General features: G+C 42.1%; 1 protein-coding gene across 5 annotated transcripts in view; it reads left to right on the forward strand.

The window, feature by feature from the left end:
- The window catches only part of LOC117831990 (phosphoribosyl pyrophosphate synthase-associated protein 1), a 58825-nt gene that overhangs the window by 1686 nt on the left and 43188 nt on the right, over window positions 1-13951 (forward strand). For 4 of the 5 annotated variants that reach the window (XM_034710927.1, XM_034710928.1, XM_034710925.1 and 1 more), the window contains exons 3-10: window positions 1468-1534; window positions 2252-2424; window positions 2506-2621; window positions 2721-2776; window positions 3894-4039; window positions 7828-7898; window positions 9238-9384; window positions 10096-10297. In XM_034710927.1, coding sequence (XP_034566818.1) covers window positions 1468-1534; window positions 2252-2424; window positions 2506-2621; window positions 2721-2776; window positions 3894-4039; window positions 7828-7898; window positions 9238-9384; window positions 10096-10254 — 935 coding nt within the window. In that variant the 3' untranslated portion in view covers window positions 10255-10297. Of the gene's footprint in view, window positions 1-1467; window positions 1535-2251; window positions 2425-2505; window positions 2622-2720; window positions 2777-3893; window positions 4040-7827; window positions 7899-9237; window positions 9385-10095; window positions 11805-13951 lie in introns of those variants that run through there. The other variant, XM_034710924.1, reaches the window with a different exon arrangement.

Consider the following 13951-nt stretch of genomic DNA (forward strand, 5'->3'; position numbering starts at 1 on the left):
TTTAGACTTTATAGGAATATTAGTAAATTGCTACCAAGAAAGACAGCAACTAGAGATAATAAGAATAATATGTTTATTCATACAGCACCTTTAAAAACAAATGTTTACAAAGTGCTTTGACAAACAAAGAGTGACAGAAACTCAGGAGGAAAGCAAATAAACCTTCAACAGGCCGTGCAAAAAACAAAAAATACAATGCAAAATGTTAAAAAGACTAAATGCAAAATAAACAGAATAAAGTGATGAATCAGTAGAGCAATAAATCAGTGTTAATATAGAGGTATAAAAAGCAAAATTAAAAGACGACACATCAGAGAAAATAGAAATAGATAAAGAGCATTAAAATGAAAAATAAAACAATAAATAATACATTTTTAATTAATGAAGTTTAAGCAGTTTGAAAGGTGAAATCACAGAAAAGCTAGTCTATAAAATGTAGAGATTTAAAAAGAGATTTAAAAGATGGAGTTTTTGGGTCTTTATAAAGGTTGCAGAATAAACTGCAGTTGAGATATAAAGAAGCTCATTTTTTAAGGTAATTGTGCTGAAAGAAAGGTTGGCCGCTCAGTGAAGAAACCCCCCACTACACCCTTTACTGATAAATTTAGTACCCTACCCCCTGGCTCCTGATGTCCCCCAAAGCCTGAGATAGAAAGGACAGATGGGGAGCAAGAGCCAGCACATCTCTGTGGTTAGATATTAAAAGACAGGGGAGGCAGAGCCAAGAGGAGACGCCGATCTAAGCTATAACTCATCCCTGCTGGTCTAGGCCTTGTGCTCTACCTCCCCCCCCTACTAGATATTTCCCTGATTCTGTTTTGGTCCCCAGCTGATATTATTCCTCCTCATCCAGATCCACTGACTGGTCTTAACAGCTTCATCTGACATTTCAAACATCCCAACAAACGTTCTCCTCAGACTCTTTCCAAACAGAGCAGGTCTAGACCGTACTCTATGTTCTATTATTAACAAAGACCCAACATCAAGACCGGATCAGATCCAGTCCCCTCTTCCAGACAGGACTCAGTCTGATCTCACAGGTAGAATTTGAAGCATGTAGACCAGCAGGAAGACACAGGGACTGCAGGTTAAAGCTGTTATGCATGCTTCAGTTTATGCTTTTCATATCATCACAGCTAAATCAAACAGAGATGTTGCACACTGCAGGTTTTCATCATGTGGTTCAGGCCCAGTCTGTTCAAACATTTCAGGCATCTGTCGTCCTGATTCTGAAGAAACAGACTTCAAGGTTTCTGTGTTTCTCTTTAAAGTGCTGATAATCTAAACATACCTCTACTCTTTTATAACTGTTCATGCAATTTTCATGAACGTCTGTATCTGATGGCGTGGGATGTGTGGACTGTGAAGGTGTGTAGTTGCTGATTAACGTGTGAAAAGTCATCAGAATAAACACAGAGACCAGACGCAGCTTTGCTTTAAAGTAACAAATGCATCTTTTTTTAACAGAAACACGAGTGGATGTGAAAGAATCAGTGCGTGGACAGACGATCTTCATCATCCAGACCATACCACGGTGAGCAACAGGGAGAGTTACAGTTTATCCTTTTGAACTAAAAAAGCCGTGGCAGAGATGGGCCGGTGTTTTGGTTTAAACGGCGACCCTGTTAACTGGAGACTCTCCGCCGGATGCATCCCTCATAAACGTCTTTAGACCATCATTAAATATCTGATGAGGATATTTTGAAATCTTAATAAAAACTAAACTAGTTTGCATTCCCAGGAACTCCCTCTGTGTTTCAACAGCTGTGTAAACTCCACAAACACTGACACGTTCAGCTGAAGGTCTCCAGTTTACAGGGTCACTTTTAAAACCGGAACACCGGGAGGAGAGACGCATTCACGGTGGGCTGAGAGAAGACTACTGTTACAAGCTGCTAAATCAAGAGAATCACAGCTTCTTCTTTTGAAAAGTACACACACATACAAAAAAGATAGAACAAATAAAAACTAATGAAAGAAAGAGAAATCAAGAGAATCACAGATGTGTGTGATGTTATTGTGGACGGAGGGCGGAATAAAAACACTGAGGTTAATCTACCAATCAGACACGTTCAGCGTTGCAGGCCCCGCCCCCTGAAAGCCCAGGGACCTTTGAAAAGTACTAACCCCCTAGCAGGGGCTTTTTAGGAGGGAGATTATCCACCCCTGAACTAAATTTAGACCCTGGGTCCACCAATCTAAAAACGCCTAACATACTGAGATGTCTTTTTATTCTCTGTTCTTCATCCAGAGATGTGAACACAGCCATCATGGAGCTGCTGGTGATGGCGTACGCCCTCAAAACGTCCTGTGCGAAGAACATCATCGGCGTCATCCCTTACTTCCCGTACAGCAAACAGTGCAAGATGAGGAAGAGGGGCTCCATAGTGTGCAAGCTGCTGGCTTCGATGCTGGCTCGAGCCGGTGAGTTGAACCAACGCCGTCTGAACCTACATGAAGAGTTCAGTGATGCCTCAGATTTAACGCCACTCCTCTGCGTTTCAGGGTTAACACACATCATCACCATGGACCTGCACCAGAAGGAGATCCAGGGCTTCTTTAGCTTCCCCGTGGACAACCTGCGTGCATCCCCTTTCTTGATCCAGTACATCCAGGAGGAGGTGAGCTCTTTATTGTGACGTCTTCTTCTGTGTGGATTCAGTCGCTTGTAGAGTGGAAACATGACCATGTGTGTGTGTGTTTCTTCTTCTTCCTGCCAGATTCCTGATTATAGAAACGCCGTCATCGTGGCAAAGTCTCCGTCAGCGGCTAAGAGGTAACAGAAGCTGTGTTTCACTCTCTGGTTAAACTGAATTATGTGTTTTTATAAAAGGCAGGTGGTTCTTCAGCTTCGGTTTAAAGGAACTCAAAGTCTCCTGAAATATAAAAACTGAACAGAGCAGCCATGTTTTAAAGGTGACATATCAATGGACTTAATGGTTCTCTATCTGAAATCTGTGTCCCTGTCTACAAACCCCCTGAAAAGTCAAAGAATCCATTCTGCCCCTGTTCTGATTTCTCCACCTTTCTGTAAATGTGTGTGAAACCAGCCGTTTCAGTTTTCAGTGTTTTTCATACGTCACAACGCCATCCGGTCTGTAACAGGAAGTCAGAGCTCGGAGCTTGTTCAGCCCATAGACTGTATAAAATACAACTCAACCCCTCCTCCGTTTTTCATTCCCTGCACACATGTGTGCTAACAAGGAGCTTAGGAGGGAGGCATGCTAGTTGTAGGCTGTCTTAATAAACACAAAGGTCGCTTTGACTCCCCACGTCTGCAGATTTGAAGATCTAGTGGATGATTTTTAGTTTTCATGGGAAAAAGTGCTAGCGCTAGTTAGCATAGCCACATAGCTACATGTTGGTAGCTGTGTACCAAGACACACGTCGACATGCTGACAAATAAAACAACTTGAAACACTAAATCTGTGACCAATGGTTCAGAAAGGTCCTGCTGCAGGCGCCTCTCCGTCAGGATCAGATTCTGGATCAGATTCAGAGGGTTGAAGTAACGCGGGTCTGTGAGCAGCCGTGTATATTCAGCCAACATGTAAACATTAGATCAACATGCTGGACGGCCGAGGCCACACCTACTTCCTGAGGGGGCGTGGTCAGAGAGCTCATTCTCATTTAAAGGCACAGACACAGAAAACAGCCTGTTCTGAGCAGGGCTGAAAAAGAGGGGTTTACAGGCAGACCAGAATCTGATTTCAAAGAGTTTTTATGAGCAATAAACTTCAAAGACATGTTTTGGGGACCTCTTAGACCAATATATGTCGATGAAGAAGAGCAGAATATGTCACCTTTAAATGATTTGATGTTCATGCAGGATGTTCTTTAGACTTCATTTCACATGTCGTCTCTGCAAACACTTTCCTCTCCTCGTCTTGCAGGGCTCAGTCGTACGCCGAGCGCCTGCGTTTGGGTCTGGCTGTGATTCACGGCGAGGCTCAGTGTTCAGAGTCCGACATGGCTGACGGACGACACTCCCCGCCGTGCGTACGCAACACCACCGGACACACCGGCCTGGAGCTGCCGTGTAAGAAAGAACACCCCTCCCCCCTCCCTCCCCTCGTCTTCCAGCTTCACTCTGTCACTTTTCCTTTGCAGATTTGTGGTCGCAGATTTAACCCCCCCGTCTGAACACATGTCTCAGTTGCTTTTTCTCTGTCACACACACACACACACACAAGAAAGTCCTTTTTTATCATTTCTGCCAGTTTAACCACTTCACTGCATTCATGGTGTAACCCCCGCCCACAGCTAACACGGCTCCTCTTTGTGCTAACTTGTATGGATTGGAGGATTCTGCTGTTTCTCACTCACGCCCATCCGCCTCTCTCCCAGACGTGGATTTTGTTATCACTGCATGTTTGAATTCAACAGATGCATCTTCCACAAAACTGCAAACTGACACAGAGTGGCGTGTTAACGATCATATCATTCAGTTTCTATATTCTGTTGCTGACACATTCTAACGTGACGCTGGCATCTAGTCTTCAACCTATTTCAGTGTTAACTCTGGTAAGACCGTTTTAAAGAGAGACTATCAAATGATTGTGTCATTGGCAAATGACTCCAAAGACCCTGCTGCGTCCAGTATTCACTTTATGATTTAGTAACTATATTCTGATTGTGTTTCTAGTCTCACCCTCGACTTAAAAAATCCTCCTTTCAGAAGATTCAAAAAAGAAGAGTCTGATCGTGTTTGTCACTCAGCGAGAGGATTTTTCAAGTCTTGGCATCATGTGTTTTTGTCATGTCAAATATTTGTGCATTTGTGTTAACGTGGTGTTTATTTGTTGGTAATAGCAGGCAAACAACAAGCTCCGTTCCCTGGCATAGAGCTCCCAAGTACGACCGTAAACATAAACTCACACCTGACTATCAAATGATTCCTTTTTTTTCAAATGGCTCCTCAATCCGTGCATGTGAAGAAAACTGGGTTTGTGTTGCATCTTGTGAAAAATACAGTCTGGATTCAGGAGAGGAAGCTGGTGACAAACGCACAAACTGCACCGTTAGTCTCCTGATAATCTGCACCGACTCCTTCCACCAATGAGCTTCAGCTTCTCTCTGTTTTTTAATGCGACTATTTTGCACGCGCATGAAACAAAGCAGCTCTTGTGTTCTCTGCACCTTTTCTAAGATTCCAGACGCGTAGTTCTCCAAGATGTCCAAACCGCTCTCTGTTCTGTTTTGTTCTGATTTTATTTGAAATCCATAAATCAAACCAGAACCATGCCAAACATTTTCAGTTCAGTATCTGGACTCATCTTGCCAATCAACACATGGTGCACTCATATTAAACCTGCTCTTAGAACCTGATTAACATTTGGTCATAACTGCATGTGATGAGAGTAAAACAGCATGCTCGTGAAATCTAACAAGACCAACTTCATGACCCGAATGATTGGTGCGTCTAGCTCAACTTATTTCACCACCAATAACTTAATGTGTAATTTAATCTATGAGAGGGTTATTTAGTCTTACTGAACTTCATTATCTCTGACCAAACATTTCTCAGGTAGCTTCAGATAAAAGTCTAGAGACGAATGTTTCCCGGCTAACATCATGGCTTCCTGCTGTCTGTGGTTAGCAGTGATTACAGTCTGAATGTCACTCTCAGGGTGTTCTGATGCCGTGGGACTCACAGCATTCAGCGACGTGTTCTGCAAGGCATGCTCCTCCTCTTCTCTGCTTCTTTTGACTTTTTTCCTCCACAATCAGCTTTGGCTGGCTGATTGTTTTACCGGTTGATTGTTTTCCTTGAACCCCTTCGAATGACTACATTTACATGCACGACGACGCTGAAAATACAGCTGTGTTCAGTGAGGTGTCAAAACATGCATCTTAAATCTGCTGCACAGGATCTGAATGGAAGTCTGCACTTTAAAGAACAAGACGTATCTTTGAGTCAGGGATGTAACGACACTCTCACAAGTCATGATTCAACTGCTGATTGATCTTGTGGGTTTAAACCGTGCCAGTGGTCCAGTTTAGTGCAAGCCTTATACCCCCTTTTCGACTGAGGCAGTTTCAGGGCCGGTTTGGAGCCGGTGCTCAATTGCTGGTCTAGAACCGCGAACCGTTTACGTCAGGGGTGAGGGGGCGGGGTTGCCGTGTTTCCTCCATCCTCCTGCAGCGAGAAAATCAAAGAGACTAATGGATTCCAAGGCAAAGCAGCAGTCGGCCGAGGAGACAAGCTGCCGTTGTCCTCCATCGTTGTTGTTGTGAGGGAAAGTTCGTGCTAGCGCTGCTGGGAAAAGCGATCACGTAAATCCACGGGCTCGAGCGGGCGGAAAACCAAACGGTGGCATGTTGGTTCGAGAGTTCAACCAGCTCCAAACCAGCAACCAGAAATACAAGCTGGTTCACACTGGTCGAAAAGAGGTATTAGAGAAGAGACCCGTTAGTTGTGGTGCTTTTATTTTTTGCCTTTGTTACTGCATTACACAGCGGGATGTTGGCGCCCCCTGTTGGCCCTCTTATGCAATGTGTAATGCATAAGTCCCTACGCTGTCAGAGGTAGAAACAAAGGAGTTAAATGTCTTAGTGTGTGAGAGCTTGTGTTCACACTGAAACGTCCCAATGCAATGAAAGCAGCTTAAGTTACTTTACATCCAGTTTTGACGACATGCTTTTATTTTGAAAGGACTTTAAGGGTACTTCTTCTTGATCATGAGGTTACAGGAGTAAACAAGGACGCCACAAAGAAGCAGAAGCCTCCCTTGTTCGTTAATCTCTATTTAGCAAAGCTTTGACAGGACAGCTGAAGAGAGACAGGAAATGTGGGGAGTAGAGAGCGGGGGGAGACATGTAGGAAATGGTCGACCGGCCAGGAATGGAACCGGCGACCCCTGCGACGAGGACTGTAGCCTCTGTACGTGGGACGCTTAGACCGCTAGACCACCAGCACCCCTTGCTGTTCATTTTTCATCTCACTTATTTGATACGTCACGTTTGTACCAGTCTCCAGCTCTCTTTCAAATCACTGTTACATCCCTACTTTGAGTATACAGCCTTTAAATATGAAAACAGAAGGATAGAGACATGGCGGTTTTCTCTTCTGCATAAACTTATGATTCAATGCAACGTTTGTTTTTACGTTTATTGCTCCTGAAGTGATTTTAAAGTTTATTTCTAGGCGTTTAAAGTAACCATAACGTCACTGATGAATATGAAGAAGGAGAGCCTTGCAGAGAAGTCCTGGTGAGAGTAATGCAGCTGTGACTCAGATGATTGCGTGCATGTAAATGTAGTCGTCAGCAGCAATGATGTTCGACTGATGACTGACCGCAGAACATTGGCAAGTGTGTGTGAAGACAACCCTCATCAGTGCTTGTCGGCCACTGTCGTCCCTGTTGTGTGAGATCTGATCTGGTTCTGGTGCATATTGGTTCATATGCAGACTGCTGCCACGTTGCCTGAGGTCCCTGAGGTCGTGTGTGTCCAGGCACTCTTTGATTCTGATTGGGTATCCTGGGCAGAAAACACCCTGTGGTTTGATTTTTGCATGGCATGTGCTCTACCAAGTTTGGCATTTGAGTTTAATGTCCCAGGGGTAGGCGGGGTACAATGGGGGGAAATCTTTAACTTTTGATTCCCATTTTTTTAAAAACTGCTTAATTTAACTCTTAACAGAATCCACGTAAACCCTCTCCACCATCAGATCACATCCCTCTAATTGGACCTGCAGATTTGCCTAAATTGCAGAACATTTTCTCAACCCATTTTACCCAATCTACTGTTTGAATCAGGTGAAATGCAGAAAACACGTCGCTCCTCAAAGAGCTCCCAGGTCACCAGTTCTGCTTTCCTTTGCAGTGATGATGGCCAAGGAGAAACCTCCGATCACTGTGGTCGGAGACGTGGGAGGAAGGATTGCAATCATTGTGGTAAGAAGCTGAAAACACACACTTAAAGCTCTCTGGTTGAGCTGTCATTATGAGCTGCTGGTGCTTATTTCTCTTCAGAGTTCTCACATGTTTAAAAAATAACCATAATATGATGTAGAGGAAGGATCCTGTGAATAAACTCTCAGAGTTTTAGTGTTAAAAGTATTTAAAGACAACAAAGATTGGATTCAACAAGATATGATGTCATGGTGAATTTACAGTTTTTTGTTTTTTTCTTGTTTTCATATAAAACATTGAATACTTCTTTGTTTGTTCTGCTGTGACCTAATGTTTCAGTAAAAGATTGCAATTAAATTATGTAATGTAATAAGTGCAAAAACAAGCCAAATATTCCATTCTTTTCTTTTCTAGTCCTTCCATTCACATCATTCTATTCTATTCTATTCATTCCATTCTATTCTATTCATTCCATTCTATTCATTCCATTCCATTCTATTCATTCCATTCTATTCCTTCCATTCTATTCTATTCCTTCCATTCTATTCTATTCCTTCCATTCTATTCCTTCCATTCCTTCCATTCTATTCATTCCATTCTATTCTATTCATTCTATTCTATTCCTTCCATTCTATTCATTCCATTCTATTCTATTCATTCTATTCTATTCCTTCCATTCTATTCCCTCCCTCCATTGCTTCTATTATATTCTAGTCATTCCATTCTATTCCTTCCATTCCATTCCTTCCATTCTATTCCTTCCATTCCATTCTATTCCTTCCATTCCATTCCTTCCATTCTATTCCTTCCATTCCATTCTATTCCTTCCATTCCATTCCTTCCATTCTATTCCTTCCATTCTATTCCTTCCATTCTATTCTAGTCATTCCATTCTATTCCTTCCATTCTATTCTATTCATTCCATTCTATTCCTCCCATTCTATTCTATTCCTTCCCTCCATTGCTTCCATTCTATTCTATTCTTTCCATTTCTTCTATTCATTCCATTCCATTCCATTTTTTCTATTCCATTCCTTTCGTTCCTTTCTAGGGAAGGCAAGCAATTTATTTATAAGGCAACATTCAGACAAAGAGTAATTCAAAGTACTTTATATGGTTTAAAAGCAAAACCAGAACAGAAACATCCAGCAAACACTTCAACATTGTATCAGCATTAAGAAAATAGTTGTGTGGCCAGTTCTGTTCCATTCTATTCTACGCTGTTCTACTCAGACTGTGTAAAAAAACCTCCACCTCTCTGTCTGCTGCTTGTTCTAAATGTGTCATATTCAGATCTCCTCTCACAGCGGGTACCTGATGTCACTCAGACAGGAGGAGAGAGTGATATTAAGCTCTGTCTTCATCTCTCTCTCTCTAACAGGACGACATCATTGACGATGTCGGAGACTTTGTTGCAGCCGCAGAGATCCTGAAGGAGAGAGGCGCTTATAAAATCTACATCATGGCGACGCACGGCTTACTGTCCGCCGACGCTCCCCGTCTCATAGAGGAGTCTGCCATCGACGTGGTGAGGGAACCCGGACTCTCTGTTCTAGATTCGCTCATGAGTTAAAAACCTGAGTCATTGTACCTTAGATCAATAAACAGAGGCTTCATGATACATTCACTGTTCTATGAACACTAAACTTCCTCCTGGGGAACGCTCTTCAACTGAATTTCTAAAAGAAGGAAACACGTTTTAACTAGAAGTTTATTGTGTTCTGTAAAGTTCTGGTTTCTGTTTTCAGTTCCTGAAAGCGATGCAGGGCACAGACGAGAAGTTCAACTGAAGATTTATTTCATGTGATTCAGTTTATTAGCATTTCAGTCAGATCCAAACACATCCATGTAAAAAAAAACAGTCAGTTTGTAGGAAATGTCAGATTTACAGACGTACAATTTAAATATGCAAAGTCTATATGGAATATGCACTGGTTGAACTTTCAGAGGAGCTTTAGGAAGTGTTGTTTCACAGGTGTAGTGTTCAGTAGTGATAGTACCACAGCTGGGTCTTTTAGAGGCTTGAGTATCATGAACCAGTTCCAGTTTTGAGTCAGATATTTTCTGAGATTCGTGGACTTGATGAGGCTCTTGAGTTTCAGTTCTGCTTCTCAGTTTCTAACAGAGGCATCAATCTTTCAGGGAGAAGCCTCAGATCAGAGACGGTAAACTTATGATCAATATTTCAATATGTGTGATTAAAATCTAAACTGAGTCTTTGTGCTGTTTGGATCCTCAGGTGGTGGTAACAAACACAGTCCCCCACGAAGTCCAGAAGCTCCAGTGCCCCAAAATCAAGACCGTGGACGTCAGCATGATTCTAGCCGAAGCCATCCGCCGCATCCACAACGGAGAGTCCATGGCTTATCTGTTCCGCAACATCACCACAGACGACTAGAGAGGGAGAGAGAGAGAGAGAGGGAGAGAGAGAGAGGGATGAGGTTAGTAAAGAGCAGTGAGGGCGAGTGAACTCATCTCAGAGCTGTAAACACACACGCTAACAGCAACTTACAAAACCTGTCCGTCAGTCATTCAGAGAAGTTTTCAGAAACATCCAAAGTTAGTTTGGAGAGTTCTCTCTCCACGTTTTAAAGTCGTCTCTTGTTTTGTCTTTTAGTTTTATTTTATTTAAAGTTCTGTTTTTACTCTGTGGTACCTAAAGACTGAACCTCCACTCCTAAAGACAGGAGAAACATGGCCGTGCGTCTGCGCCTGTGATGCACGGTGGTGAGTTTGTGTTTTAACGGGGTGTGTTGACCTCAGCCTCAGAGCAAACACTGGAAGCACTCCCGCTCTTTGGCGCCCAAACGTTATTATTCTGCAGCTTTTTTCTGCATTGTGTGTTTGAATGTCGAACCTGAGAAGACCCGGTCTTTATTTTGTAATGTTGATTTTACTGCTAAACATATATCATCCAGCCAAAACAGTCCATCCAGTTGAACTCTTGTTGTTATATTTTAGCCGCTGAGATTCCTGCTGAAGCTGCAGCACTGCAGGGGTTAATGTAAGTTATTCACTGTGCTCAAAGCATGAGTATTTAAACGAAGCATTTAAAAAGCTTTCACTGCAAGTCTTAATATTGGAATCGAAGTGATAATTTAATGAATGGAAACGTTGTAATGCACCTTTAACGAAGCAGAGCAGCTGTTTGTGCTTATTGTTAACCCTGTGAGGGGATCCTCTCTCTCTGCAGCACACTGAGTTACCATTGGACAGCTGAAGGCCACTGTGAATCATAATGCACATATATTATATCATATATAATATATTATATAATCAGTAACTTAACATCCTTTCTGTTAGACCGCCAGTGTTTCTCTCTCTGCAGGAAACACTGATCCAACCTGCTGACTGAACCTCCTGCAGAGTTTTAATCATAAAAACATTAAAACATCAAAAACGTTTAAATGCAAAACAGCCGCCAAATTCTCACCCTGCGCTCTCAGAGCTTTACTCAACACCTGAGAGGTTAACCTGCACCTGAACGCACCACGTCAGCTGATTAATGAGTCCAGGCAGTTTAGAAACACTCCCATGTTTTTTGATGTTGGTCTGCGGTCAGTGAGTCGTCTCTCTGAGCGTGTGCACCTTGTCGTCTGCGTGTCGCTCCTGGGGGGGAAGTTTACGTCTATGCTGATTGAGCCTTTTGCTCAGGGATATTTACTCACTGAAGAAGCCAATGCACACTTATTTGTTTTCTTTCTTTTTATCATGTTGAGAAATGTTTTGTCTTCCGTTTCGTTTTAAAACGCCGGATTCCTCCCCGTGTGTCGCCGTCGTATCGGACGCCGTCGCCGTTCTGGTTCCAAACTGTGCCCTCTCTTCCCCCTTCATGTATTTCCTGATGTTACTTCTGTTCCCCGCCCCGTCTCTTTGTTGAGGATGTGACCTTTTCTGTCTCGCTCTGCGGCGTTTGTCAATGTGTATGAAATAAAACAGTTGCCTCTTTTTGTGCCTTTTCTCTTCCTCTTCCTCTGTTTTTGTCTGCGTTTAGACGGCGTTAAAGTCTACTCTTACTCTGAGCAAACATCTCTCTGTTCAAACTGAAACACCTCAGATATTTAAAAACTCTGAGCTTATTTTATTTCATCATGACACTGACTTTAAAGATAAACATGAAACAACAGTAGAGCAAAAGAAACCTGCAGGAAGCTGTAAAAGTAAAACTTCAGATCAGAGTGATTCTTCAGTCTTTACCTCTTCATGTCGGCGACTCTCGATGAGATTTCTGAACCGAACCCTGCAGACACCGTCAGAGATCCTGTACTTGTTCCAAACTTCTCAGCTCTCTAAGAAACTCTGAGGAGCTTTGACCAAGTCCAGGAGCACAGACACTGAGATAAAACCACCTCATCATGTAGAGGTAAATCTGTCTCTGCACCCTGAGTGGAAAGTTGAAGTTTGCAGAAATGCTTCGTCCTCTTCTCTGCATCCCAACAGACCAGTCGGTCTCAGGCTGCAGGTTTTAACTCGACTCAAAGAGGTACCAGACGAGGATGATCACAGGTCACTTCCTCCTCGTGGTCATGGGAAAACAATGCACCTTGAGTCTGAGCGCCGTTGGAAAGAGGAAGCGTACCTTTCCTCTCCTCTGTGGGCCTGCGTGATGTTTAGCATATTCATATTCATGTCAACGAAACACAAACAGCTTTTGTACTACACACTTAAAATGTAATGTTTGTGAGTGTCTGCAGTGTTTCAGATCATCTGTCACCACAGTTCCTCTTTAAGACCAACAAAAGGAAACTCGTCCATGTATTTATGAAGCCTTAATCTGCTGCTTGATTAATTAAAAAGGTAAATACAAAGCAAATAGAGGAGAAGATTTTCAGACAGGAAATGAAAACATTACATGCTCATGTTCAGGTCAAAATCAGCTAAGAGATAAATGTGCTGCTCTGCCTGCAGGGGGCGCCAAATCTCAAACAAACTGAAAGTTCCTTACATGCCTTTAAAAATAGAATAAAATAGTATCAATGTTCAATTTTTTTTATATGCATTAAAATAATAAAATTTTATAATTAACTAAAGAACATTATATGAATCTAAAATACACATTTTGTGTATGAAATGAGCGGTATAATTATGCAAAAATGTGCAAGGAGTGTGCAAAAATGTCTCCCCTCTGGAGTACAAACAGAGTGTCAGGTGTACAAAGATTCAAACTCAGATGTGTTATTATAAAACATAAATATCTGAGTTACTGTGAGGTTTCTGACTTCATCAGAACAAGACTTACATGAAAATGAAATAAAAAATAAGATAATTTGTTGTGATTACTCCAATATGGCATTGAAAATCATTGCTTGCACACAAAAGCATCCATGAAATATGAAAGATGACGTGTGCAAATGTTAAATGTAAAGAAAACAGGCCTCACAGAGCAACACTAGAAGGATGAGATGTGCAAAAAGCAGTTTAATAGCAGTAATATTAGTGCTGATATTAGAATTATTGATGTTTAACAAAGTGCATGTTTTTGCACCTCTCATATTCACATTTATTACTTCCCTGACCGTTTGAGGAGCGCCTGCTTCCTCCTGTTCATTTCAGCCCTGTGCGCTGTGTGCTGTGTGCTGTGTGCTGTGTGCTGTGTGCTGTGTGCTGTGTGCTGTGTGCTGTGTGCTGTGTGCTGTGTGCTGTGTGCTGTGTGCTGTGTGCTGTGTGCTGTGTGCTGTTACTGAAGACGACCACCAGGGGGCAGAACAACACAAAGCAGAGATCTTACGGCACTGATTGAATCCGTACTTTGTTTTATTCTATTAAGACAATTTATATCAGCAGAAGATTTAAAATCACATACAGGAGGAGCGACGCAGGAAGTGTTGTTTCTCTGCTTTTTTAAAACTTACATTTCTGGCCTGCTAACAAAACTTGAATTACATTAATTTAAAGTGATAAAAATATACATGTCATTTCACATTCACTTGAAGTGTTGTCTTAAAAATGTGCTGACTTCTTTAATCTCTTAGATTTTATTATGAAGTAAAAACAGCAAAATTATCTGATGAATTAATGTTTTGTTTTTCCCGTCACTTAAAGGACTTCAGACCCAGATTAAAAAAATAAGTATGAATAAAAAGAGATGAAACAGA

This window comes from Notolabrus celidotus, chromosome 20, assembly GCF_009762535.1.
Source record: "Notolabrus celidotus isolate fNotCel1 chromosome 20, fNotCel1.pri, whole genome shotgun sequence".
NCBI classification, from domain to species: Eukaryota; Metazoa; Chordata; class Actinopteri; order Labriformes; family Labridae; genus Notolabrus; species Notolabrus celidotus.